Source organism: Pimephales promelas, chromosome 1 (assembly GCF_988280905.1).
Source record: "Pimephales promelas chromosome 1, fPimPro1.hap1.1, whole genome shotgun sequence".
Taxonomy (NCBI): domain Eukaryota; kingdom Metazoa; phylum Chordata; class Actinopteri; order Cypriniformes; family Leuciscidae; genus Pimephales; species Pimephales promelas.
In genome coordinates, this window is record NC_142769.1 from 29677871 (window position 1) to 29705242 (window position 27372).

Consider the following 27372-nt stretch of genomic DNA (forward strand, 5'->3'; position numbering starts at 1 on the left):
CTGGTTTGATTTTTATTACTGTAATTATTCTCCCTTACAAAAATGTTTACACTCTGATATCTAAAAATAGTCTTGATGGCACGTTATAATCTCTCTGATCGCCAACACAACACTTGTCACATCTGATATAAATAAATCACATCAATAAATCAACGGAACAAATCAGTGGACAAAACGCTTACCATGACAAATGCGTTGGACAATTTGCATTTATGAATAGAGAGAGCCCCCTTCCAACTAATATATTATGGTCTTGTCGTTCAGTCTCACTTGTTTTGAGATCCTTATTCATTTGCACTTAATCAATATTTTGGCTACGTTTTAAAGTTTCTCTTCACCAAGGTCGTGAATCGTTTTACTGATAAAACGAATGCAGTTACTTTGGATAAGCGTGTCTGCCAAATGCAGAAATGTAAATTAAAACTTGCCTGTGCTAAAGCGTAAAAGAAGATGATAGCCTACATGCACACAACTTTATGCATTTTAATTTTGGGGGTAAATTGATTAAAGAACGGTTAACTATCAGCTTCGTTGTTCCATGCATTTTTGAGAAGGCTCAGTCTTGCTTGTCTAAACTGACGCCTGCAAAATGACTGTATAAGGGTGAACGTCCGCTGGTGCTGTTATAAATGTTGTTGATGTCTGTTGGGGATAAAGCCTAAGACATCGATGGGCGTGGCGAATCATTTCCCCCCGCCCATTTCACCCAGAGAAGAGAAAGAGCCGAGAAGAGAAAAGTTTAAGAGCACCTGAACCAGGAATGAGCAGCATCTCGCCTTTTCATCGCGCACAATAGACAGAGACAGTTTTATAGATAACAAAGACTGAGAAATTAACCCAATTATGAAGTGACAAACATTTTTTTTGCCACTATGGGTCAGCATTATTTACTTCAGGCCAGTGTCTTACTTGCAACTGTCTTGTTTGCTGTGCTCGTCTCGGTAAGTGTACAAGGGTTTTTGTGTTGATGTTTTAGATCCGCGTTCTTCTCTCTTTTCAAATCTGATACTTTCGTGCCTCTTTTAAAGTTAATCACGCTTATGTGACATCCTGTGTGAGTGAACTTCGTCAGAGTTTCTGAAGTTATCGCAAGAGTTAGAAACTGTTTAACGTTGTTTTGGAACTTCGATTTACGTTTTGTTGTACTTGGAAATATAATGACACGTTCTGGTGTGTGTTAAACTGCGTTTATGAGATAACAAAAATAATAATGTTCAATTCAGTTGAATTCAATGTAGCTACCTTTATTCAAATTGACACATTTTGTTTTGAGTTGATCAGAGGTCGTGGAAAGTTGTCAAGTTCTGTTCCTACTTACAAACTCTTCCCCAAAACTGTTGACCACAGCAACTTGCACATCGCACAGTTGTGAATAGTGTTGTGAATAAGCTGATAATATTTCCATCTATCTGTTAAATTAAAATGACCGTTTTAAGATGGCTTACTTCAGTAGTTTTTTAATGCCAATCTCGATATTAAATATGTGTGAAGATTTTTCCATGGTGTTTTGTTTAACCAGAAGTGCAACAATTATCTATGCAAATTCTTATGTTCGTCTCATCTCAGTGTGCGTTGGTGTGACTGGCAAATTGACAGCAGTCATTTCTGGGATAGTTTTTCTTTTGACAGTCCTTTATGGATTAAATTGTTATAATAAACTTCACCCAGATACAAGATTCTGACCCTCCCTGCGATGGTATGATTAGATATCCCCTTTTACATGAAGTTCACTTCTCGTTTCAAAATAATTTTGTATTGTCGTTTTATACCTGTTGCTTCTGAAACCAAAGCAGCGCCTTGTTAAATTGATACCAAATAATCTTATGAGCTACTGGTGTAACTTGGGTGAAGACGTCATGGACAGTTTGGTCCAAACTTAGATAAGGCCTGTGATTTTAAGGAATTGCCTGCACTGATTTTACAAGAAACCAAATGATGATTCCACGGCCTGATGTACCTAGAGGATATAGGTAGGGGATAATATTATGATATACCTCTGTTCAATCCTCTTGTGCAAATATGCGTGCCAAGTTCCTTTAATCCTTGATGTGCAGCAATTAACACCATCAGGAAAGTGCAGTGTTTTGCATAAATGTCTCATGAAAATAATGCCCTGCCCAATAAACTGCTGTGGGCAGTAGAAGAGAAAAGGGGAAACTGTGACATAGAGCCGCGGAACAGGGAAAAGAAAACGGTGTACATTCCCCAACGATCCCCCTCTCATTTCTAATCACTGCAGCCATCTATTGCGATAACTGTATAATGGGTGGTGTTGCTGTTTGAAGAAGAATTCTTTTACGGCAGGAGCAGGCCATTTTGGCTGTATGGGTGGATAACGTGACATGCTTGCATATTGTACATATTCGGGGTTATATGCATGCCATGGATTCAAAATTAATAAATAAAAGTAGACTTAAATTGCTGTATTCATCTAACCATCATCCATACTAGAGTATCTTCCAGCATCAGGTTGAAGGCAGGGATAATTTGCTATATTCAATTATACTTGTTTAATTAAATGAATGAATGAAGTGGTCTCACAAAATTTGGTTTTACCATCTGATACCATCGCTGGACTATGGCACAGATCTTTTTTTGTGAAATTTCAAGTTGTATAGTGTCCTGTGAATGCCACAGTTACACACGTTTGGAACAATGTTTACAGTTTAAACCTTTTTTTAATATAAATTATGTATTTTTTTTATTAAATGTATTATTATTGTTCTAAATATTGTTTATAGTTCAGAATGTTTTATTTTAATGTTTGTCTTCTATTTGATCTGTAGCTTGTTACATTTTTTTGGTGAATTTCTTAGCTTAACTAGTTACATTTTTGAGTTGCTTTGTCTAACACTGAACACTGATTGAACTGAAAAAGTAAACAAAACAGAAGCACTGGCCACAATTGTGCAATTTAAAATGTTCTCCATTTCCAAAATTTGGAAATTCATTATTTCCCTAAGTTTGGAAATTGAGTCGTCTGTCAGATAAAGCTCTGTGTGTCCAGTTAATAATGCCCTCTTGTAGAAGGATTCTGGGTGGAATAGATCACAGTTGTGTGTTCAATGTAAATTCTGGTCTGTTCATTCACAGTATTCAATGGTTTATTGTATGGCATGGCTAGGCTAGTTGAAATATGCACAACTTAAAATGTCAGGCGTCATAAAATCGAACAACAATAATGTAACATTTCTGCTAACATGCAATTAAAGCCGTTATTCTGTGTAACTTATAAATTATTCTTGTAAAATACTGGTCATACAACTAATATTATATGTATTTCAACTGTAAAGGCTATTTTATTCACGCAGCTGTTTGTCTCTCTATATCTTATTCTCATTTCCTGTCCTGTCGCCGACTTTCTACATGACATGCCTCTGCCTTAATTTCCATATCACTTTCAGAGAAAACTCTATTTTACTAAATCTGTAGTAAAAGGTTTTTATACATGTATACAAAAGTTCAAACATACTCACCCATTCAGAGGGGTGTTATGTGTGGTAGTCTTTCATCATGGCTTGGAAAAGATTGTAGGTTTATCTGTACATTGACCAAATGGAAGTAACAGTAACATGCAAATATGGTGTCTGCCACCTGAATTTGCATGTACTTTGTAGCCTAAAATTGGAAATCAATACAGTCTCTAATGATTGAAATATATAGTGGAACATAAGCACAAACATTTCATACAGTCAACAATGTTCTTTGTGCATATAGTAGTACATGTGACCATTTTACTGTATTACAGTAATGCTATCCTCTTTTTAAAGGCGACTCTAATAACACCCCTACAATGTTTCTGCAGACAGATGTGACGATGAGCTCTCTGTGTAGTCTGTAGTGTGTATTTTGAGATCTCTGACCCTCTTTAGATGGGGACAGTCATTTAACACAGCAGGATGTATCACATAAACCAATCTAGTCTAAATCTGAAATGAGGAAGTTTGAGACTTTCGTTTGTAAAAGTGATGCCTGCATATTGGACAGAGAACAACTTCAGTTTGACTAAAGGAAATTTGCTGAAGCATGTTGAACCTTAAAGACTGAACGTCTTACAGCCTGCTTTCAGTACTTAACTTCCCTATTATGCATTTTTTTACTTTGTTAGCACTTTTGAAAACGCACTTGAATGTATAATTTAGGACAATTAAATCTAACTTGACCAGAATTAGTTCCTTAAATCTGTTTACATACACTTTAAAAGTTGTACTAATGTTAATAATTCTTTTTAAAAACATGTACAGTAATGTCGAGTCTGACTGAAACAGGACTAATGGGGCTACATGTGATTATCGGTTGTCTAGCATGTGTTTGACATCAATAAATATTAGTATACTTTTAGTGCTTTGGTGGTGGTAATATATCATAAAGAATGTGTATGTTTTTGGTCTGTTCATGTTTAGCCCCATTTTCTTCTAGTGTGGTTTGATATTGTAATATCTGGAGGGACCAGTATTTTATTCTAGAGTTATGGGAATTGAAGTGGCACTTTGGTTAAGGCCTCTTTCCTGCGGGCTGTGGAAGGGCCGATCTGTAGGGCTGCAGATAAGAAGAAGAGTCCATAGAAAATGAGTGTGCGAGTAAGATTTCCAAATGGAACTAAAAGGCCATTTCCAAAGTTTCAGTCCTTTTCATTATTGCAGCTGTAAGCTGCAGGTACTAGTTAAACATATGCGACGTATTTTGATTTGGTGCACTAAAAACATTTATCACAAAATATTTGTCTAAATTTAAGTGTTAACTAATATATTTAGTAACGTTCTTTCCAAAGATACTCAGCATGAGTGTCCCCTGATTACAACTGACTTGTATGGACCCCTTTCAGACTGTGGTGACTTTCTGAAGTTATTAGGGCTGGGTAATAAATATCGATTTCTCGATATTAATCGATTCTCATTTTTACGAACCGATATCAATTCCTAAATCTCAAGAATCGATTAGTCATCCTGTTTCATTTGAATGAATGGGACATTGTATTGCGGCTGCGCGCATCCAAAAAATCACATTAATCTTTGTCCTTTGTTACTATTGATATGAAACAAAGTCTCAATTTTCAAATTACGTCCATGTTCTTTAGAAATTCAAAAACATAAATAACGTTTTGGCGCTGTGGCGTAGGATCGCTCTGGCGCAGCTCAAGAGAAGCAGCAGCGCTGATCTCTCTTCCGGCTTAATACCAGTCACAGCGCGAAATAAACATGAATGAGCATCTGAAAGTGTGTTAAAAGATAGAGTACAACTTATCGAAATCCGTATCATGTCACATTGATTCGCTCAATCAGTGTTTCAACCGTGGAAAGACGTCAGTTAAACAGCTTGTAATCAATGTCGTGTATCGTCATATTTACCTCAGAAAACCCACATAAACTCGTTAGTCCACACTCGTTAGTGTTCTTCAATATTTAACGCATATTTGAATAAAGCTGGCAAGTTTTTATGACAGCCACCATTTAAATGTTTATATTTCATATAATCTTCTTATTATAAAAATAAATAAAAGTGTAATTGTGTGTATAGCTACAAAACAGTTCATTATTACCTTCATATTAGGCTAATGAAGCCTATAGGCTACAACTAGACTCCCATAGTTTACAGCATTAGTTAAGAGATTTGATTCCCTTGAGAAAAATTGCTATTTATTGTAACTGATATCCAAAATAATCGATATTGAATCGTAATCGAAATTGAATCGAATTGCAAGCTTGTGAATCGAAATCGAATCGAATTGTGAAATTTGTCTCAATACCCAGCCCTGTTATTAATATAGTAAATCTAGCAAAGATTTATAATATAATACTATATATATATATATATATATATATATATATATTTATTTATTTATTTTTTCAAGACATTATATAAGACTATACTTTGTGTTAAAGCTGCTATTTGAGTGTTTCTAACAATGGCTGAGGGAGGGATGGAAATTGATATCTTGTTGGATCAAATGGTGAGGGCAGAAATTATATTTGTTATAGTTTCCATTCACCACTGTAAAAGTTTACCCAGCAACTTCTCTTCTGAGAACCCAGGAAATGTCAAGAGTACATTAGTGAAGCGTGCCCTAGTGAAAAAAAGTATACTTTTAACACGCTTTAAAATAATTGTACTTTATTTTAAAAGACACTCATAATGAATTTGTAATGTTATTGTAACACAAATGAAGTACACTTTAATATCACTAATCAAGCATGTAATTAGTCCCTACATAGAGATTTTCTTAAAGTATACTAAGTATACTTGAAGTTGTTCCAATTTAGTACACAAAAGTACACTAAATACACATTAAGTCATGCTTAGTACAAAATTAGTTGTTTCAAAATAGCAGACCTCAAGGTAACCAATCATTAACACACATGAAGTATAATGATAATTATTCTGCATGGCTGCAATTATACTTTGCATATTTTTTTTCCACCAGGGTGTGTTTTACAGGTGTAAGGTGACAGCTTGTTAGATATACCAAGAATTAGGAACTTATGAAAAAATAACACATTTTATACAATAAGTTCCTTAATCCATATCTGATTTAATTTCCTTTTCCCCCATATCTGTTACTTGTAGATGGGCTTGGACATGAAATCAATAATACTCAGGGTTCGTACATTTTGAAAAAAACCTGGAAAAGTTATGGAATTTGAAAAATACAAATTCCAGGCGTGGAAAGGTTTTGAAAAAATAAAAAGTTTTGGAAAAGTCATTTTTATTTTTTAATTAATTTTTAACACAGCATAATATGTGATTAATACAAAAACTGTTTAATAAGATATGTCTTAACGTCCTTCTATTCAGATCCGGTAACCTGTCTATCTTAACGTCCTTCTATTCGGATCAGGAGGTAACTTATCGATTAGACGAGGCCGATCCAAATCCGATATTGTGCCTATAATAATATTCTGTGTTGTTGTTAAATCCCACAAAAGACACTGACAAAAACATTCTAAAGGACCATCAATTTTTTGTGCACTCTATTATAAGTGTTCTGAAGCCATTATGTGAGATATAAATGAATATTTATGTCATTAAAGGGATAGTTCACTTTGTTGTTGCCTCATTAAACAGCTGTGCTAAACATTTAAAACATGTCTCAATTTTTTAGTAGCCTTGGCTATATCTAAAATAATTTATCTTTTTGAATTTTGTTGTCTTGTTTTTCATGAATATATTTTACAACAATAGAAAGAGCAATGTGTATTATCCACAAATCTAGTTTATATTAGCATTTGTCATAGATTATGATAATATATATATTTTTTGGATTTGTTGTTTATCTTTATAATGAAGTTATACATGGTCCCCTCTGGGGTAGGGACGGTTTTGAGAAATCGTTTCTCCTCTGAGGAGGGTCGCAGCACTGCCAGTTCGGTTTCCCTGCCGGTTCGCCGTTTCAGGGCACCAAGGTCTCAGTGTCCCCAAACGAGCCTTAAAAAAGGGCAGTCAGTTCGGTTTCCCTGCCGGTCCGCCGTTTCAGGGCGCCGAGGTGCCTGCTTTATCCAACGGTCCTCCGAGGAGGGTCGTAGGAACTAAGCTAGTTAAGAGGTAGGCAAGATCTGAGGACTGTCATCCTCTCTAATAAAGCTTAGACAAGAAGTCCTGTTGCAAAAAATGAGGCTATCAGGCTTCTGAGGGTTCCTCCGGGGCAGGGGCGGTTTTGAGAAATCGTTTCTCCTCGGCGACCTCTGGGGTGTGACTCTCTGAGGAGGGTCGCAGTGCTGCCAGTTCGGTTGTTCCCTGCCGGTTTGCCGTTCAGGACACCGAGGTGTCAGCGTCCCCATACGAACCTCCGAGGAGGGTCGTAGAGCGGTCAGTTCGGTTGTTCCCTGTCGGTTCACCGCTTCAGGGCACCGAAATAATTGTTCAAGCAAATCCAGAGGCCAGTCTTGAGAGACTGGTTCCCCTAGTATAATTTCTGGCAGTGTGGAAACTACTGCCACACATTTCTCAGTGGGTCCTGCACACTATAGAAAAGGATTTCAGAATTCAGTGCGGTTCTCGTCCGCCCAGATTTCTTGGGGTCCTCCTCGTAGTGGTGGACCCGAGCAGGCTTTGGTTATGGAGCAGGAAGTATTGACACTTCTGTAAAAGGAGCTGTAGAAGGGATTCCTCCTCCCAGCAGACAGCCATTACTTCATTGTTTCTGAATGAGGATGAGGTGCTGCGTCCTACTATAGACCTGTGTCAATGAAACAGCAGGTTTCAGAATCTTAAGTTCAATATGCTTACGCTAAATATGATTGTTTCACAGATTCAGTCCGAGGACTGGTTTCTCTCAATAAACTTAAGGGACGTTTACTTATCTTTCCATCCTCATCACAGGAGGTTCCTGAGGTTTGCTTTCGAAGGGCGAAGCATACCAATATCGGGTTCTCCCATTCGGCCTAGGTTTCTCACCCCGCACCTTTTCAATATGCGTGGATGCAGCTTCTTGTCGACGCATAATGCTATCGACCGATGCTTCCCTCACAAGTTTGGGGTGATCATGAGTGGTTGCTCGGCGGATGGTACTTGGCAGGACCATCTACCTTTTAGCACATAATTGGCTAAAAGTGATGGCGGTATTCCCAAAAATCTCAATACTTCCTGCCAGACCCAAGAGGTCACCATGTGTTTGTCCTTTCGGACAAAACACTGATGGTCTCATATATCAGAGCAGATATCCTGTTGAGGCAGGGGCTGAGGCCCAGGGAATGGAGACTCACCCCGAGGTGGTGGAGCTTCTTGGGGAGAACTTTGGTCAAACTAAAGTCAGTCGACATTTCACATCATTGGTACAACGCATTGCTCTATTTGGTTCTCCCTCACACATCCAGCTCTGCTTGGACTGGATGTGATGTATTAGGTGTGGTTAACATTACACCGGTACGCATTTCCCGATATCTTTGCTCCCGGGAGTTCACCCTCATTTGGAGTTTGGATACTGTGGCTTGGCCTCTGAGGGGGCCCGGCTCATAGAATCCGGTCTCTCGACTGAGGTCGTTGAAACCATTCTCCAATCCAGAGCTCCTTACACGAGAGAAACTATATGCATTGAAATGGAAATTATTTTCCATCTGGTGTTGTGAACATCACCAAGATCCTGTTAACTGCCCTGTTGGTACAGTTCTTGATTTCTTGCAAGACCGTTTCTCTGCTGGATTATCTCCTTCTACCTTAAAGGTTCACGTGGCGGCTATATCGGCCTATCACACCCCTCTGGGGGGTTACTTCTATCGGGAGAGGTCCTCTAATTACTAGTTTTTCTCGGTGGTACATGAGGTTGAGACCTGCACTGCACTCAGAGCACCGGCTTGGGATTTGGCCATTGTACTTGAGGGTCTGGCTTTGGCTCCCTTTGAGCCCATTGAAGAGGTTTCAGATAAATTCCTCACTTTGAAAACATTTCTCCTTGCTGTTTCATTTATCGGAGATTAGGAGATTTGCATGCCCTGTCGGTTGCTCCTTTATACCTGGAATCTGCACCGGGTATGGTGAAAGCATTTCTATACCCTAGACCGGGTTATACTCGTTAGGTCCCAGGTAATGTTGGGGGCCTTATAGTGCTGCAGGCCTTTTATCCTCCACCTTTTAATACCCCAGATCAGGAACGACTGAACCTGTTATGTCCAGTTCGGGCATTAGATGCCTACGTTCACAGAGCTGCCCTGTGGCGTAAGTCTGAACAATTATTTGTCTGCTTCGGGTCACTCAAGAAAGAGTCCCCTGCATCTAAACAGGTTATGAGCAAATGGATAGTCGAGGCTATATTATTGGTTTGTGAAGCGGCTGAACAGCTTTCACCTATGGCTGTTCGGGCCCATTCTACCAGAAGTATGGCGGCCTCTACGGCCTTTATTCAGAGTGTTTCCCTTCTTGATATTTGTAATGCGGCAGGATGTCCTCTCCGCATACATTTGTCAGATTTTATGACCTTGACCTCTCCACTCCTGGGGCTAGGTTGCTTGCTTCTTAGTGTGCGCAAGGACTTCACACAGAACGGGCATTTCTCAGCATGGCGTAGTGGGTATGGGGTTCCCATCGCGTTAGCCAACGCAGCTCGAAGTTCCCTTGAAAGCGAATGTCTCAGGTTACGTATGTAACCCTGGTTCCCTGAGAGGGAACGAGAGCTGCGTTCGCCTGCCATACTTCCTGCATGCCCTGATCGACTTGCTTCAGGCCTTTTCAGAAACTCACGGTCTGATTTCAAGGGTGCTTTATAGTTTCCTGGTCTATGATGTCACATGACGTCCTACTCTCTCATTGGACTGATTGTACAGAGGCTTCATGATGCAATCACGCAGAGCGTTCTCATCACGTTAGCCAACGCAGCTCTCGTTCCCTCTCAGGGAACCATGGTTACATACTGTACGTAACCTGAGACATTTGTTTGTTTTGTCAAGTCAACTTAAATAATTTATTTAGTTGAGAGAACTTATTATTTTGAGTTTCTGATGATTAAATGAATCTCCTTCATTGTATTAACTCACTTTTTCCAGTTCAATTTAATTTTAAGGCAACCAGGTTACTTACTTTTTTAAGTTAAAGCAACAATTTTTTTTACAGTGTTCAAAGATCTTGCACATTTTGCGTGTTTATATAAATGTTTATTTTGTATTGAACCACATAAATTGTCATCCCTTTTATTGTTAAACCTCTGAGGGTAAACTTAAACGCATATTTTTATTCTTATAATGTCGTACTTTTAGCTTTGGAGTATATCGAAAATACACTACAAAAAAATGCTATAATTTTTGCAGACTCTAAATCTTGCCTTCAAGCAATGGATACTTTAAAAATTGATCACCCTTTAGTGGATTGCATCTTAACCAAAGTGGATAATCTACAAAATCAGTTCTTCAGTATTATTTTTTGCTGGGTTCCAGGACATGTTGGACTTTCAGGAAATGAACGCTCTTAATCAGGAAGTTAATGATTGTCAAATTCCTCCATCAGATATCAGGCCGATTATTAACCGATAATATATTTTAAATAAGTGGCAAGAAGAGTGGAATATGTGCAAGAATAATAAGTTGTATGAAACTCATCCGGAAATAACAAACAGACTTTCTACAATTTGAAAACTAGATTTGACCAAGTGGTCTATACCAGATGCCGTATGGGTCATACAAGTTTGACCCATGCTTTTTTGCTTAAAGGTGAAGACCCAACTTTATGTATGTTTTGTAAAATTCCCTTATCTGTCAAACATTTTTTATTAGATTGTCCTCGACTTAACGCAAGCAGAAGGCTCTTTTATGAAGTTACTTCTTTGAAGGACATATTTAATGAGTTTATGCCTGAAAAGGTTCTGGATTTTTTTTTTTTTATGTTAATTTAAAAAAAAATATTGTATAATATGATTTCTTGTTTATATTTGTTTTGTTTTTTGTTGTATTTATATGATATTTGTATTTTTGTAAATGAATTTTTTGCCATGAAAATAGCTCTGACTGCTGTCATGGCATGAAATAAAATAATCTGAATCTTATAATGTCGACTGACATTTTCAGGAATGGAAATGTGCTGAAAGGTCATGGAAAATTATTGGTTAAAATGTGTATGAACCCTGAATACTGTATAACTAAAACCTTGATAAGGTGCTTACTGACCCTTTCAGCAGTATTTGAAGTCAAATTTTGGGATGCATTATTGTCAATGTGTTACTTGGATTTAGTTAATTTTTAATGCGACTACAGCCTCATTTGCATTTCACATCCGTGTGTTATCCATGCAGCTGGTTAAAAAGTTTCAGCCAACAAACAAGTGCATTATGATCAAACACATAAGCTGACCAAAGTTTTCATGATTATAGATTAAATGTGTTTTATCTATTGTTTTTATTCATATTTATTGTATCACATTTTTGTTAGTGGCTGGAATAAAAATAACCACAGAGAGTTTAAAGAGTATAGAACAGTATTATTGTTACAAATATAGGAAGTTGTGGCGGGTCAGAAAAAGAGATCATTCATTTCCTTTACAAATTTGACAAAAGATGTCCCAGATAAGAAAGCAATCAGCCAGGCAGTGGGTGTCAATTTCATAACGGGCCAATGAAAATATTACCCTCCCTGATTGTGAATAGATTGTCAATAGAATATACCTGCTTAGTCTTTATTATTTATATTTTCTACATTTTAATACTAAAGCCATCCACACTGTGTGAACTAAGACATGAATGTCTGGGAAACATGTAGTGACCAAAAAGTGTTCATAAAAAGTATTGTATATTTTTCCAAGTAGGCTATAATTTGTCTTAATAAAAGATAATATTTTAGTTTTGTAAGGAAAATTTTGTGGGCCAAATGTTTTTCTACAAAACTAAGTTCAAACATATGAGTAAACACCTTGAGTTTCAAGGGCTTTTAGGTCATGTGAAATAAATTCATGCAATTGCGTTCATTTTCTGCCTATAATGTGTAAATATAGCGTGTTTCTAAGTTCTCAGGCCTGCTTGAGCTTTACACAAAGCATTGGCTCAGGATGTTTATTAATAGTCTTTCTACTGTGTTGTTAACTTTTTTTAATTTTTTACATTTTATCATGATTTTTTTCATGCTGGTTTTACTATTTTTCAAGTGATCAGTACAGTAACTATAATTTCCCTTTTGTTATGTAAAGTTACAAGGTAACAAAATATAAAAGAAAAAAGAAAGACTGAGGCTGAGCATTTAGGCCATAAATAGGGGTGTGCGAAGATACCTTTTTTTTCATTATTTTATCTTGTTATTAAAAATAAGAACATAAATGCACATTTACATTACAAATACAATATAATATGCAAATGAAATAAACTGTATTTTTTTAATTTTTTTTCACAGTAGGTGTATAACAGTAGTATTTAAGTAAAAAATTTAATAAACAAATGTAAATATAAAACACTACATAGACATCACTGTAGTGCATGCAATGATTCTTAATAAAGCTACTGTAGTTATTCAGTGAAGAGCAGTACATGATTTGTTTTCTCTTTGTCTTTTGTTTAAGGAAATGCAGAAATTAAATTTAAAGCTCCAATCTCGAAAATCACGGAAAAAAGTCGGTTGAGTCCTCAATCACTACTTCACTCAGAGAACCTGTCCATTTTTTCAGCTGTCAATCATGACGTCACACTCCCGTTTTTATAGCATCAAATAACTAACTAAAACCAAACTTATTTAAAAAAATGAACATTTGAACATAGTCAGCGTGATAAAAACTTTTGGGAAAAAAATTTGAATTAGTTTGCCTCACATCCTATTAGATTACATGGAGAGAGTGGGGTTTATGACCTATACTGGGACCAGACACCTCGGGGCAGTCGAAAAATTTGGCTTCACTTTTAAGGATGTGTGCGGCACACTTGTTTGGGACCGAGCATAGCAAAAGGGACAGAGACGCCAGAACTGCAACTGACAGAATATGCACTCTAACACGATACTACAACATTTCTTCAAAAGCATCAAAAATCATGATATTTGACACCCCTAATAGATCTATATCTGAAATAGATATTGCACAATGCACTTATTAAGTAAAGTTGTGCTTTTGTAGGTTGAAACTTTCTTAAGTCTGTTAGGAAAGCAAAATAGAAAAGTAATACATCTGATAACAATGTTTTTTTTCTTCCCCAGATCCCTCATGTTTACTCTGACTGTAAGTATAATCATCTCTAAAGTCCCTTTCTTTTCTTTTTTTAAACTTTTTATTTCTCATTTCTTCCAGTGTTTTAGAACTAGATCCTCTATAACAATTTCTATCCATACTACCAAGTAAGGGGCAATGTATTGTAATTCACTTCTTATCAGCTACACTTGATATATTAACAAGATGCACATATTTTCTCAACTCTCTGTGTTTAATGTTTCCAAGATATAATGTTGTGTAAAGTCCTTTTCTAATATGGAGCTCTTTTGCTAGCATTTTACAGCCTGGATAAATGATATCAATAGTTTTAAGCTTAAACCACTCAATCTGTTTTGGAACATCAAATAATGTGGGACATGTGGGTTTTGTGTCTTTGTTTAGGTTCACTGTGCCTATACAAGATAAACCCCACATCATCAGAAATCACAATGTTTGTAGGAGACAGGCCATTTTGTAGTGTGCAGAACGCCAACTATACAAACACTTCGAATAGCATCATAGTGACTGGTCTGCAGCCTGGAAACACATATTTCTTTAAAATCAACTGCTCAGATGTGTGCTGTGGAAACTTCTCCACCAGTAAGTCTTTACTACTTCTAAATAACAATTGATAAGGTGGTGTAAATGTTTTTAGTGGTTTTGAGCAATGATGTTAGGAAAAATGATATTTTCACTCTCGTTTATATTCACCATTTCACTCTTTCATGCACTTTTCTCATTTTTTCATTCACTCCACTCTCAACATTTCTCGACTTGCATAACAGATGCCTCCATCACGCAGCTCAACTCCACCACAATACATCTGATTCTGAATGAGACGGGCCAGTTATCATTGACCAATCGGTCTGTTACTCTACGTAAGTTCCAGCCAATCACAATCGCAAATTAATCAATGACATAAAATGAATTTTTAGACAGCTGTATGATATAAAGATAATATTTTTATATAGCAGCAGCAGCTTTGTTTAATACATGTAAAATGTGAATGATTAAAGGAAATTCTGTCATTATGTGCTCATCTTTAAATTGTTCCAATCCAAACTCAAATGACTTTCCTTTATATGACCAGTCGGTCAAGTTCTAGAAAGGACATAAAAGCACATATTACTCAGGGCTTTGTTTGAGGACTTATTTGTGCATTTACAAATTTATTGCATTACATGTGCATTATGTGCATTACAATTACAAATATTGTGCATGAAGATGGTAATGACATAGCATGCCAAAATGGATTGGTTCTTGCATGTGACATCCCTGCAATTAAATGCACAAATTAAATTTGAGATCTTTTTTTCTTTTTAAACTGCGAAAGCTTTGGCTCACAACTATTTTCATTGTATGTTACAAAACAGGGTGAATGGTCTGCTAAACATTTGTTTTATTACGAGAGTAAATAATGACAGAATTTTCATGTTTGGGGTGTCCTTGTTGACTTTCTTGCACTCAGAAAGGTCCACATTCGCTCTCTTGCACTTACAGGCCCCGACCCTGTTAGTAACGTGTCTGTGTACGCCATCACAGTGAGCTCAGTGAACCTGAGTTGGATACTTCTAAATGGCATTAGCCCGTATTATAGAGTAGCTTGGGATTTAAACCTGCTCACTACTAACCAAACCTCCATGCAAATCTTACATCTTGCACCCGGCACCAAATACACCTTCAAGGTCACCTCGGTGGCCTCTGATAACAGCACTACGGGGCAGGCTACTGAGATATCTCAAAACACAAGTAAGTACTGCAGGCAGAAAAGAATATGGGGTTTAAAGGTGTCTCTATTGTATTGTGGAGTAAATCGATCCAAGGTTTGTGTGTGGATGCCAATGGCTGTGAAATTTACTGCTACGTTACCATTCACTAGTTTAGGTCGGGTAAACTTGTTGTAATGTTTTTGAAAGAAGTCTCTTATGTTCTTCCAGGTTGCTTTCATTTGATCAAATATGGTAATATTGTAAAATATATCTACTATTTGAAATCTCTTTTTTTATTTGAATAAGCTCGTCAGTGTCACATGGTCCTTCAGAAATCATTCTAATATGCTGCTTTGGTGGTCAAGAGATAGTAGTTATTATTATTATGTTGAAAACAGTTCTGCTGTTTAATACTTTTGTTGAAACCGTTATGATTTTTTTTTGATGAATATAAAGTTTTGTAACATTATAAATGTCTTAACTGATACTTTTGATCAATTTAATGCATTGTTCCTGAATAAATATATACTTTTCTTCTCAAACTGACCTCTAATTTTTGAACGGTAGTGAATGTTTGTTAATGAAGGTCTGTTTACCCGTGTTCAGGTCCAGCACAAGTAGAGAATATCACTATGCTGAATTCCAGTAACAGCAGTTTGACCGTGGGTTGGGCAGCTCCTCCCGGTCGTGTGGACTCGTATGAAGTGATTGTTTCTGAACTGAAGATCACCACCGTTTTGACCAATTTAACAATCGGTAACCTCACGGCAGGACGTGTTTACAACATCACTGTCACCTCCGTCAGTGGAGTCCTGAAGAACACCTCTAACATATTGCAGGCTGCCACTAGTGAGTCAAAAAAGCTTTACACACTCTCCATCTCGTCACCAGAACATCAAACAAAACCTTAATTCATTTATTACATCTGCAGGTTAATTTATAGTGTGTGTGTGTGTGTGTGATATTTCCCTCTCAGAGCCTAACCCGCCAGAAGCTCTTGCCGTGAGTGGTCAGACTAATGTATCTATTTCCTTGCTGTGGTCGAAACCCTTATCAATGGATGGATTGACTGTGTCCTATGAAGTGTTGTATAGATCCAATACTTCAGTGGTCAACCTGACTTCGATTCAAACCACCTCTTTAAACACGACGCTCACAAATTTATTATCGGGTAGTCAGTATGACATCACTGCTGTCGCCATAGGAGTAAAAGATCTCAGGAGCTCTTCTGTAAATCTCATCGCATACACAGGTACTGCACAGCACAAGCACACTGCATTTAACTTAAGCTGTTGATAGTGTAAACTAAAACCTAACGCCACTATTAGGTTTACAGTATTTTTGACTGTGTGTATGGTTGTATAAGTGTGTTTGTGTTTCCACAGTTCCTAATACAGTGCAAAATCTGGTGGTTTCCGCTGTCAGCACCAATTCAGTCAATCTGACGTGGCTTCCCCCTAACGGGAACTTCAACCTGTTCTCCTATAGTATTAGCATCTCTTCACCCAATCAGACTCTCAATACCACATCCAACAATTATCAGATTACTCAGTTGCAGCCTGGGACTCAGTATAATTGCAGCATCAGAACACTCATAATAGCTGCCAACATATCTGGACCCTCACAGTTCATACAGTGTAATACCAGTGAGTCCAAATAGTACACATCGCTCTCTAAACTGTAGAAGAATATAATCTTGTGTAATAATGTTGTTTGTCCTAATGAGGTTTTCAGCCAACTAATGGGCATTTTGCATTAAAGGGATACTCCACTTTTTTTGGAAATAGGCTCATTTTACCACTCCCCCAGAGTTAAACATTTGGGTTTTACCGTTGTCAAATCCATTCAGCCGATTTTCTGATGTTTAGAAGAATATCAGTAACCAGACCGTTTCTGGTCTCCTCGACTTCCATAGTAGGAAAAAAATATTCTATGGAAGTCAATGAGACCAGAAACTGTCTGGATACTGATATTCTTCTAAATATAAAAAAATGGTCTGAATGGATTTGAAAATGGTAACACTCAACTGTTTAACTCTGGGGGAGTGGTAAAATGAGCCTATTTCCAAAAAAAGTGGAGTAACCCTTTAAGCTTTAATGTTAACATTCGGCACATACCTACCAAATGGACTAGCGCCATATTTTATCCTTTTTGACAGGAATGAAAAAGAGACTGTGAGGGATAAAAGTACAGTGTGTTTAAAGGATTGCACTGTTTTTTAAATACACATCAGCTGTTCAGCTGACAAAATACCATTTCAAAAGACTTTCAGGAGACAAAAGCTCCTTGAAACCGATTTAAAGGTTGTGAGTTGTGACAATAGTTCACTGAAAGTCATTTTAAAGGCTTCAAGTCTTTCCCTCAGAGCATTGTTTTCATTCATGTTAAATTCAGTATGGCTTCTAAGGTCTTTAGTCTTTGCTTACTCAAATTCACACACATTAATATGTCTAGTGCAGAATATAATGGTGTGCATTCTCTTTCAGAGCCTCTGCCAGTGACTAATTTAACTGCCTCTCCTGTCGGCACCAATGGGATGCGCCTGTCCTGGTCTCAGCAGCGTAACAACCAGTCTTTATATCTGTATAATGTGAGTGTAAATGGGGAACGGTGGATGGAGAGTAACAATGAGACCATAAATGTCTATGGCCTGACCCCTGGGAGCAACTACACCTTTACTGTGCGAACTGTAGTAAACGGCATGATCTCTGAACCTGTAGTCATCTCTGCCTTCACAGGTATTCCAATTCACACATTTCTCAAAACACGTCTCTTATACTAGACACCACAAGGCAATAAAACTACTAGATGTATGTAAAGATGTATTGATTGCACACATTTTCTATGCCGATTAGTAACCCTCTTTCTCCTCCTCTCTTATTATGTGTTATCAGTTCTTGGGAAAGCGTCCAATATTTCTGCAGTAGGCAGTACTCAGAGTATGAGAGTGGAGTGGAGACCGCCTGCTGGTATCGTAAGTCTCTACAACGTCCAAATCCTGCTAAACGGAACGGTTTTAAAGACCGAGAACCGAACGAATGAGACTACCGTGGTGTTCTCAGACTTGCTGCCTGGAACTCAGTACTTGGTCATTGTGACGAGCATCAGTGGACCCATAAAGCAGGACAGCGATAGTGTGTTAAATGCCACCTGTAAGACCCTTCACACATTCTGAAATAAACTCTGTGAATTACTCATGTACAAGCACTTAAAGCACTACTCACATTAAACTCATACTGCACACTATTGTATGGCCATTTTCATGCACTTTGTGTGAAAAGTAAGCAAGACATTTGCTTTCAGAAACAAAGAGCTGACTAGTCTGTTCTAACCAGGCATATCACACTGGAAGTAGCACTTGAGTATATCCTTTTAAAGAAAGAGTATTACAGTTTTTACACCACTGCCCAGTTTCCTCATTCTTTTTTTCACAGTGCTGTATGTGTTTATTAATAGTTTAAAGTTTTAAAGTTGTAATTTACTTTTACAGCTGCTTTTTTGTTTTGTGTAGTTTTGGGGATATGGTAGTCATCATTAGAAATTTTTGTTACAATTAATGCAACCATTTATAAAACCATTAACAGATTTCAAATTTCATAACTTTTATAACATACATAGATATGAAAATGTGATATGATGACCTGTAGGTGGTGCTCTCGGCTTGTGTGTATATCTGTGACTGTTATGTTGTTATTTCAGTGCCTACTTCTCCTGGCGCGTTGAGGATAGAGCGGAGCACAAACTCTCTGAACATCAGCTGGGCTCGCCCGCTCAACATGAGCTTAGTGTCGCACTACTACTTGCAGTACAGCAACAACACACTCATTACGAACTCAAAGAATTGCAGCCAAAACTACAGCATTCTGACAGGACTCAGTGCAGGTGTCCAGTACAGCATCACTGTGAGGACTGTTGGTGCACTGGGGTATTTGAGTTCTCCTCAGAATCTCACTGCATATACAAGTAAGCAATGCACATTTGTAGTTATTCATGTTGACACACATATCACGCAAGTCTAAATGAATACACTTATGAACTCTTTCCCACTATGCGCTATATACCAGCGGTCGGCAATTAAGTTTGACATCGGGCCCAAAAATATTTTTGATGGCGGGCCAGGACACAGTCAATGGATAATTTAATAAATTAATTGATGAAAAATGCAACTAGAATTGCCTTTGACATACTGTTACAGTGTCTTTTGGAACTGGTTGTGAATTGTTACTCTGTGTTACAGTAAATCTTGTAGTAGTTTAACAAAAAGCCACATAGGTGTGGGCGTGTCCGGGTTTTATACATTAAATTAATAAAGCAGTAGGGATGAGTCACGATTTTTGAATATTTGATTTGTTGATTTAATTATAGAACATTGTATAGGTTGTGCGATTACTGTCTAAAAAAAATCAAAGAGCGATGCACATGGGGAAGGCGCCAACGTGCATAGGTGCGCGAGCTGCCTCGCCTAGCTTTGCTCTGTGCAACAATGCGTTTTACATATAGGAAAAATTAAAGGATCATTTTTTGGCTTCAGTATTCTCGAGAAAAAGGGATTTTCCCGTAGCTAGATTCAGTAGATTCGTAGATTCCCGTAAGCTAGCTCACGCAACACGGGAATACTCCCGAGAACCACTGTGCTGCCAAAACGCTTTCAAGCGCCCACAGTTTTCAACTGTCTAAAAATGCTTTGGTGTACACGCGACATTATATTATATTATATTATATTATATTATATTATATTATATTATATTATATTATAGGTTTGCTCAATTTAAGACCTGATGCACGGATCTGTTATAGACCATTTTTCAAGATGTAAACACTGGTCCAGAAGCACTTCCTGTTACAGTTTTTTAACACTACATAAAAGCTGGGATAAAATACAACCAACAGAACATATAAAACTGAATCAAAAAGTTAAACAAACATCTCTAAGATGTTTTCTTTACATGTGAAATAAAGAAAACAGTTACGAACTGAAACAGGAAGTGTTTCTGGACCAGTGTTGTTTGCATCTTGCAAAATGGTCTATAGTGTTACTTGTGTTTTTTATGTTCACTTAAACCATAATTGACAGTGTTTACGTAAATACTCACCAAGAATGCCATTTTGACGTTGTTTTGTGAGTATTTGACTGTTTAAGCGTAATGAGCAGCAAAAAAGCCCTCAATTTAGTACTGAGAGGGAGTATTGTGCACCCAATTTGAGTGAGCACAACATCTGCGGGATTGAGTAAAATTATTCGCAATATGCGCAATCCCACGCCGAAATTCAAGCCCTGTAACACCAATGATATTCATCACTAGCAAATGAAACCAGTGCATGAGGGGAAGTGGGTCTGTGTGTCAACTCGCTGTCAAAGATGAGCAGGCAAGAAAGTGCAGCTGGTATCATGCTATTCTGCGTAAAATAATTTTTGGAAGCATTTCATTCAGATATTTAGAAATTCAACCCGCCAATGTGGCTAGTAAGAGTGACTTCATTACACGCCACTGCTGAAATTCACCTGCATTTGGCAGATTGGCATGTGTCAATGTCAAGCCCTGTACATATATATGTGGTCATTGTATGCTTCAATAATGGTTAGTATAGGACCTTTGGCCTTGTACAGACCTTTGGCCTTGTACAGCCCATTTTTGAGCCGTACATTGCTGAAAGATAAGTGTATTTGTGTGTGTGTGTTTTTTTTTTTTTTTTGTGTTTTTTTTAGATCCTACTTCTGTAAGTGATTTGAGAGTGAATGGATATACTGAGACCAGTATAACTCTGAGCTGGAAGCAGCATGATGTTCAGCAATCCGGTTACTCCTACCTGCTCACCTTCACACACCCCAATGGCACATTTGACCAGAAGACTGTGAGTAACACCACAGTGCAGCTACTGTCACTGCAGTCGGCTAGTCAATACAACATCAGCATTATCACTCAGACGGCAGATGGCACCAAGTCTGTTCCCCAGTTTATAACAGCCTGCAGTAGTAAGTAACTTCACTGCATGACCGCACAATACTGAGTACATTCTTGCCACTTATCTTGCCATCACATCTGCACTACAGTCAGTTGTTATTTGCTTTCCAGAGCCATTTCCGGTTACCATTGTGAGCTACAAGGTCCTGAATGTTTCTGCCGTGTGGCTGAACTGGTCCCATCCTCAGGAGTACCACGATGGGTTTTCCTACCAAGTATTAGTGTCCAACTGCACAGAAAACCGTAGGAACTTGTCTACCACCTCACCCAATATCACCGTACAAGACTTGCAGCCTGGCACCATGTGTCAGTTCAGTCTATATAGTTTGGCCTGCGGCATTCTGGGAGAACCAAAAAACATCTTTGTCCTGACGAGTATGTACTCCCACACACACTCCAAAAAGGAAAATCAAACACAAATACTCCCTTTGATTCAAACAATCTGGTTAATTATTGCTCTTGAAGGGACATTTTACTTCCCCATTCTCTCTCTTTCTCTCCACAGAGCCCTCTACAGTGATTCCCAAACTATATAATGAAGGCTCTAATCACTCAGTCTTGGTGACGTGGGATCATCCTGTAGGTGGCCTGGACCAGTATATTCTGAACATCAGCAGTCATGAATGGAGCAGCTCTATAGTTCTCAATAGCACTGAACACAATCACACCTTCACTCAACTAAAAGCAGCAACTGTATTCATAGTCACACTCACGACGGTCAAAGCAGCCTTCCAGGAAACATCGCTTCCAGTAGCAATGGCAACTTGTGAGTATTCAACCCCAAACCATAGTCAGGAATTCATGTGGCAGACCTTTATATATAAGCATATTGGGGTGCAGTGTTTATAGATTATGATTGTGTATGTTGCAGATCCAAACAGACCGGGAGAGATTAAACATTTGTTTAAGAGCAATCATTCTTTGTTGCTTCAGTGGGCTGAAGCTCAGGATATGACAGCTGGCAGCTTCACCTACAACCTAACCTACTGGTCCAGCTATAACAACAGCTATTTCACTCTCACTTCTAATTACACTTTCCTTTTGGATGGCTTGCAATCTGGAACATTCTATACCGTTTTTGTGACTACTGTAGGACCAATGAATTTCAGCAGTGAATCGGTCAGCTACAATGTAACCACCAGTAAGTTCAACACTTAGTGGTATGGAAAATTATTTAAAAAATAGTTATATTTAAATAATGGAATCAATAAGATTTGTTTTTAAAGAAATGAATTAAACAACATTCACATTAGGACACATTAAATGAACAAAAGTGACATTAAAGACTTTTAGAAGATTTTAAGACTTAAAGATTTTGTATTTCAAATACATGCTCTTCTTTTGAAAAGCAGCACAACCGTTTTCAACATTTGTGAAAATAATAAATGTTTATTGAGCAACACATCAGCATATTAGAATGATTTCTAAAGGAGCATGTGTCACTGAAGACTGGCCGTCACAGCAATACATTACATATTAAAATAAATATTTTTTAAAACATAGTCACATTCTATTTGGCTTGAAACATTGTGAGGGTGAGTAAATATTGACAGTTAAAATGTTGGGTGAACTGTGCCTTTTAGACAGAGGTGCCATTTACATAAAACTATCATGAATATGTGCTCACCCTACTCTCTGCATCTGTTTTCAGTGCCTAATCCTGTTCAATACCTACAAGTTAATTCCACAAAAACAAATGCCATCTCTCTAGTTTGGGAAAGAGTGGAAGGGGTCCCGAATTATGTAGTGAGAGTGCATTGTAACAAGGTAGAGAGTTACACAACCCCGTCAAACAGCATGACTATAGACCATCTGATGCCTTCAACACACTATAACATCAGTGTCCAGAGCAGCACTTCTGACAAGACGGAGGGAGAAGCCGTGTGGCTGCAAGCATGCACAGGTTAGTACAAACACTATAAACTGTTAAATTCTGTGTAGCCTATACAGTTCTCTTGTGCTGTTTGTGTAGTTTTCTAGCTTGCACAAACATGTCCACTTTATTGTTTACTTATTTTAAGTCATTTTTAACCTCTTTAATCTGGTTCATTAAACATTGTTCTGAATGAAAAAAGAAAAAAAGTTTAAAGTAACATTGTCTTTGGTGTGTTTTGCTGTGTACAGATGCAGCACCAGTGGACAATGTGACCTGTACGGGTCCTAATTTAACCTTACCAATGCTCACCCTCTCATGGAGCCGTCCTGCCGGTGAAAGCCTGGGCTTTGAAATCAAGCTGGTTTCTAAAGAGTTAGAGAACAATCTAACTACAACTACAACCAATCTAAACTACAACTTCACTGGACTCAAACAGTACAACAAACAGTACAGTGCCATGCTCTGGACACTCGGCTGTGGGAAGAATAGCGCAGTGAAGGAGATCTCCTGTATGACCGGCTTCACAAGTAAGGAGAGTTATACCTGTTTCGTATTTTGTTTTTATATGTGTGCATATCACTTATTTCTTGTTTTTCTGTGTTTGTAGGACCTGTTGTACCTAAAGTGACAGCAGTGAGTGTCTCTGAGCTACAATATAACAAGTTTACTTTGAATCTTCATCAAGATATCTTTAATGACACGAATGGTTCTGTGTCCCATTATGGTGTGCTTGTCTCCTCCGGCACAGATGGTATGTCTAATAAACCTGAGACTTTTATGTGTCTTCTTTTGTAATTCTCTAAGATCCATTGATGGCTTATTGTAGCATTTAACTCAGTAAAATACTACTTTATTAGTTGTCTTTAATAATTGGGTAGGATTTTTAAAATGTTTTTGAAAGTCTCTTATGCTCACCAAGAATGCATTTATTTGATCAAACTAGAGTTTAAACCGTAATGTTGTGAATAATAATAATTATTATTTATTCTATTTTCTATTTTAATAGATTTTAAAATGTTACTTATTCCTGTGATGTCAAAGCTGAATTTTCAACATCACTACTCGGTATTTCAGACGAGACCACTTTGGCCACGTCATCTAAATTTTCCATTTGAATACTCTACACTTACTATTACTATTCTTTTTAGATGTATAATATATAATAATAATATGAAAGTATATTTAAAAAAAGAGGAGTTAGATTGTAATCATTGTGCACTAAATATGAGTGTTGCCTCCTGCAGCCTGCTGGGTAAAGACTGAGAAGTTGGATCAATGCCAGTTTAACACCTATGAGGACTGGAAAGCAAAGCGGTGCAACACATTTCTGGCTGTTGTCAAAAAAACAACAGAGTCTAAAAGTATGCAGGACCAAACAATCATCATTGGAGATGAAACTATGTGGAATAGTTACAAAAATGGAGAACTAAATGCCAAAGGCATTTACAGGTAAATCAATATACTTCCCATACTTTGTATTAACTTCAGTGCTGCGTAGATTACAACTCATTATAGCAATGTTACGGTTATTTCCATTACTAAACTAAACTGAACTACTGTACTTTGTTCCTAATGCTTCCTGATGCTGCCTCTATCTTTGATGAATCACACAGCGTTGTTATGTCTTCTCCATTATGTTGTCATGTGTTTGGCTTTCTTGCAGTGTTGCTGTCATCGTTTTCACACATTTGGAGTTAAATAACCGTTTAGTGGATGTGTCTAATTCATTCTACTCCATATCTGAGTTTAGTCCCATCACTCTGCCAGAGAACCCAGGTAACTACTGGGAGACTTTCTGTCAATATTTATAGCACTTACTTCATTGCACCTGCATTTTCACAGTAACACGTCCCTCCTAATGTCACATGAAAATTATTGACGTGTGTACTGTATAACAAACACATTTACATTAAGGACAAATATTTAGATGAGATTACTGGGGTTCCCAGACTTTTGTGGTCACATATTTTTAGCTTTTAAAAATCTGGCATTGTTATGAATACCAACACTCATTTTTGTCCAATTTTACTTTTTTTTACATTGTAAGAAGAACTGTGCAAAAAATGTGCTCCTGAATGATTTGTTACTTACCCTGTGTTTAATGAGTGGACATGGCCTGTGTGTAACAACTATGCAAGGTTTTGGGTAGTCATACACTTTTTCACAGTGTATATATAAATTCTATCAAATTTGATCAATTCCATTCAGTTTTATTTTTGTTGACTTTTTTGACTGACTTGTTTTGTCATTCTCCACCGTTCAGTGGTAATTGTAGGAGCAGCTGCAGGAACTGGTGGTGCTGCTGTTGTTCTTGTAATCATCATTGTGGTTGTGGTTTGTAGACGGTAAGACATTTTAAAGATCTCATGCATGATTCTTGATGTTTGGAGAGTTTAAAGGTTTGATTTAGAGTGTTTGATATTCTAGATTTAGAGGAATAGATCATCCCCACCCCAAACAAAATCTGACATCATTTACTCCCCTTCAAGTTGTTCCAAATCCAAATGAATTTCTTTATTTTCCTGAACACAAAGTAAGATATTTTGAAGAATGTCAACAACTAATCGTGTTTAGTTTAAATTGATGGGCCCTAAACTAAACAGTGTTTTTCCCCATACTATGGAAGTCAATATGATCCATCAACTGTTTGGTTACCCATATTCTTCAAAATATTTTGTGTGTGTGTGTTCAGCTGAAGAAAGAAATTCATACAGGTTTGGAACAATTGTGGGTGAGTTCATGATGACAGAATTTTTATTTTTGGACAAACTACCCCTTTAAGATTACCTTAGCACGTGCCCACACAGTAATGCTAGATTACAGTGTTCCTTAAGTCTGTTTTATGTATTAATGGACAGTGGCAACTACATAATCATATTTATGCTCTCTATATCTCAGGAAGCAAAGAAAAGATGATTCCATTAGTGTTCCTATCCACTCTATAAGGTCAGTATACTGGTCTCCTCAAAACAACACAATACATACTGGAAACAAACAATAGAAAAAGTAATACATATCAATCCACAAAAATGTAACCTTTAATTTTGTTTTGATTTCTTACAGAAACAAAGTGTAAGTAATCATATATGTTTGTTCACTCTTCATTCATGATTTGACTGAATGTTTTTACTACAAGTCTGTGATTTTGGAGATGGGGGGGGGGGGGGGAATTGTGTCTCATAATATCAATTGAAAATAAGCCATTTTTCTGTAACATTTATGTTCATATATTATTGTTTTTACACATGGTGTCTTTTTTTATCACGTTATTTAATGGTTTCACAGGAGTGATCCAATAAAGGTGGAGGATTATGAGGCTTATTACAAGAAGCAAAGGGCTGATTCCTTCTGTGGATTTGCTGAAGAATTTGAGGTGATTATATCTTTGGGTTCTTTGTAGATTTACAAATTATCAACCTTAATAATAAAAAATGACTGGCATTGCAAGTATTGCAACTAGATTTCCATTTTCCATTATTTTTGGTAGCAGTATCTGATTGGTTTGACCATGACCATGTTTTGTTCCTCTTCATTGCTTTAACAAATGCTTTATGACAGATGTTTACTTATTTATGCGAATGTAGCAAAATCAAATGATACAGAAAATAAATGTATGTGTGTGTGGTTGTAGGATCTAAGGCCGGTTGGGATAAATCAGTTGAAGACTGTTGCTCTGGCCCCTGAAAACAAAGCCAAGAATCGTTATAACAATGTGCTGCCATGTAAGATCTTCACCACTCACGAGTGTTTACCTTCACCTGTCCTTCGGATGAGACGTTAAACCGAGGTCCTGACTCTGTGGTCATTAAAAATTGGCCTTTATCAATCATGGCCTCCTAATAATATTACCCATGCTTTCAATTGTCTCTCTCTCTCTCTCTCTCTCTCTCTCTCTCTCTCTCCACCTCCACCTATAGCTAGTGTGTTCTTGTTGTGAGTGCACTGGCGCACAGTTATTCTGTGGATGTCAATGATGCACACTAGTGGTGGTTGAGGAGAGACCCCTGACATGATTGTAAAGCACTTTAGGTGTATAGTATAGTAGTAGCCTACATAGTAAAGTGGTATATAAATACCACAGTTCCCTCCACATCTAGTCTGTTCTGTACATATTTATAATGGTTCATGTCTTCTCTACAGATGATTCATCTCGTGTCAAGCTCTCCGTGCTTGGCAACTCATTTGATGACTACATCAATGCCAGCTACATGCCGGTAGGAAAAACTACGCCAACAACAAAAAA

The 27372-nt window shown here is 37.5% G+C and overlaps 1 protein-coding gene across 4 annotated transcripts in view; it reads left to right on the top strand.

Annotated features, from left to right (window-relative positions):
* The first annotated feature begins 721 nt into the window (after window positions 1–721).
* The window catches only part of ptprja (protein tyrosine phosphatase receptor type Ja), a 29397-nt gene continuing 2746 nt past the window's right edge, over window positions 722–27372 (top strand). Inside the window, exons 1-26 of one of the 4 annotated variants that reach the window (XM_089129434.1) lie at window positions 722–941; window positions 13590–13611; window positions 13984–14181; window positions 14367–14459; window positions 15082–15330; window positions 15897–16139; window positions 16267–16542; window positions 16676–16936; window positions 17777–18028; window positions 18185–18442; window positions 18990–19253; window positions 20998–21264; window positions 21365–21628; window positions 21759–22019; window positions 22125–22394; window positions 22905–23156; window positions 23378–23656; window positions 23737–23880; window positions 24374–24578; window positions 24793–24905; window positions 25393–25474; window positions 26028–26075; window positions 26193–26201; window positions 26415–26502; window positions 26761–26851; window positions 27270–27343. In XM_089129434.1, the coding sequence (XP_088985560.1) occupies window positions 873–941; window positions 13590–13611; window positions 13984–14181; window positions 14367–14459; window positions 15082–15330; window positions 15897–16139; window positions 16267–16542; window positions 16676–16936; window positions 17777–18028; window positions 18185–18442; window positions 18990–19253; window positions 20998–21264; window positions 21365–21628; window positions 21759–22019; window positions 22125–22394; window positions 22905–23156; window positions 23378–23656; window positions 23737–23880; window positions 24374–24578; window positions 24793–24905; window positions 25393–25474; window positions 26028–26075; window positions 26193–26201; window positions 26415–26502; window positions 26761–26851; window positions 27270–27343 (4632 nt within the window). In that variant the 5' untranslated portion in view covers window positions 722–872. The remainder of the gene's footprint in view (window positions 942–13589; window positions 13612–13983; window positions 14182–14366; window positions 14460–15081; window positions 15331–15896; window positions 16140–16266; window positions 16543–16675; window positions 16937–17776; window positions 18029–18184; window positions 18443–18989; window positions 19254–20997; window positions 21265–21364; window positions 21629–21758; window positions 22020–22124; window positions 22395–22904; window positions 23157–23377; window positions 23657–23736; window positions 23881–24373; window positions 24579–24792; window positions 24906–25392; window positions 25475–26027; window positions 26076–26192; window positions 26202–26414; window positions 26503–26760; window positions 26852–27269; window positions 27344–27372) is intronic. The other 3 variants (XM_089129435.1, XM_089129436.1, XM_089129437.1) reach the window with 3 other exon arrangements.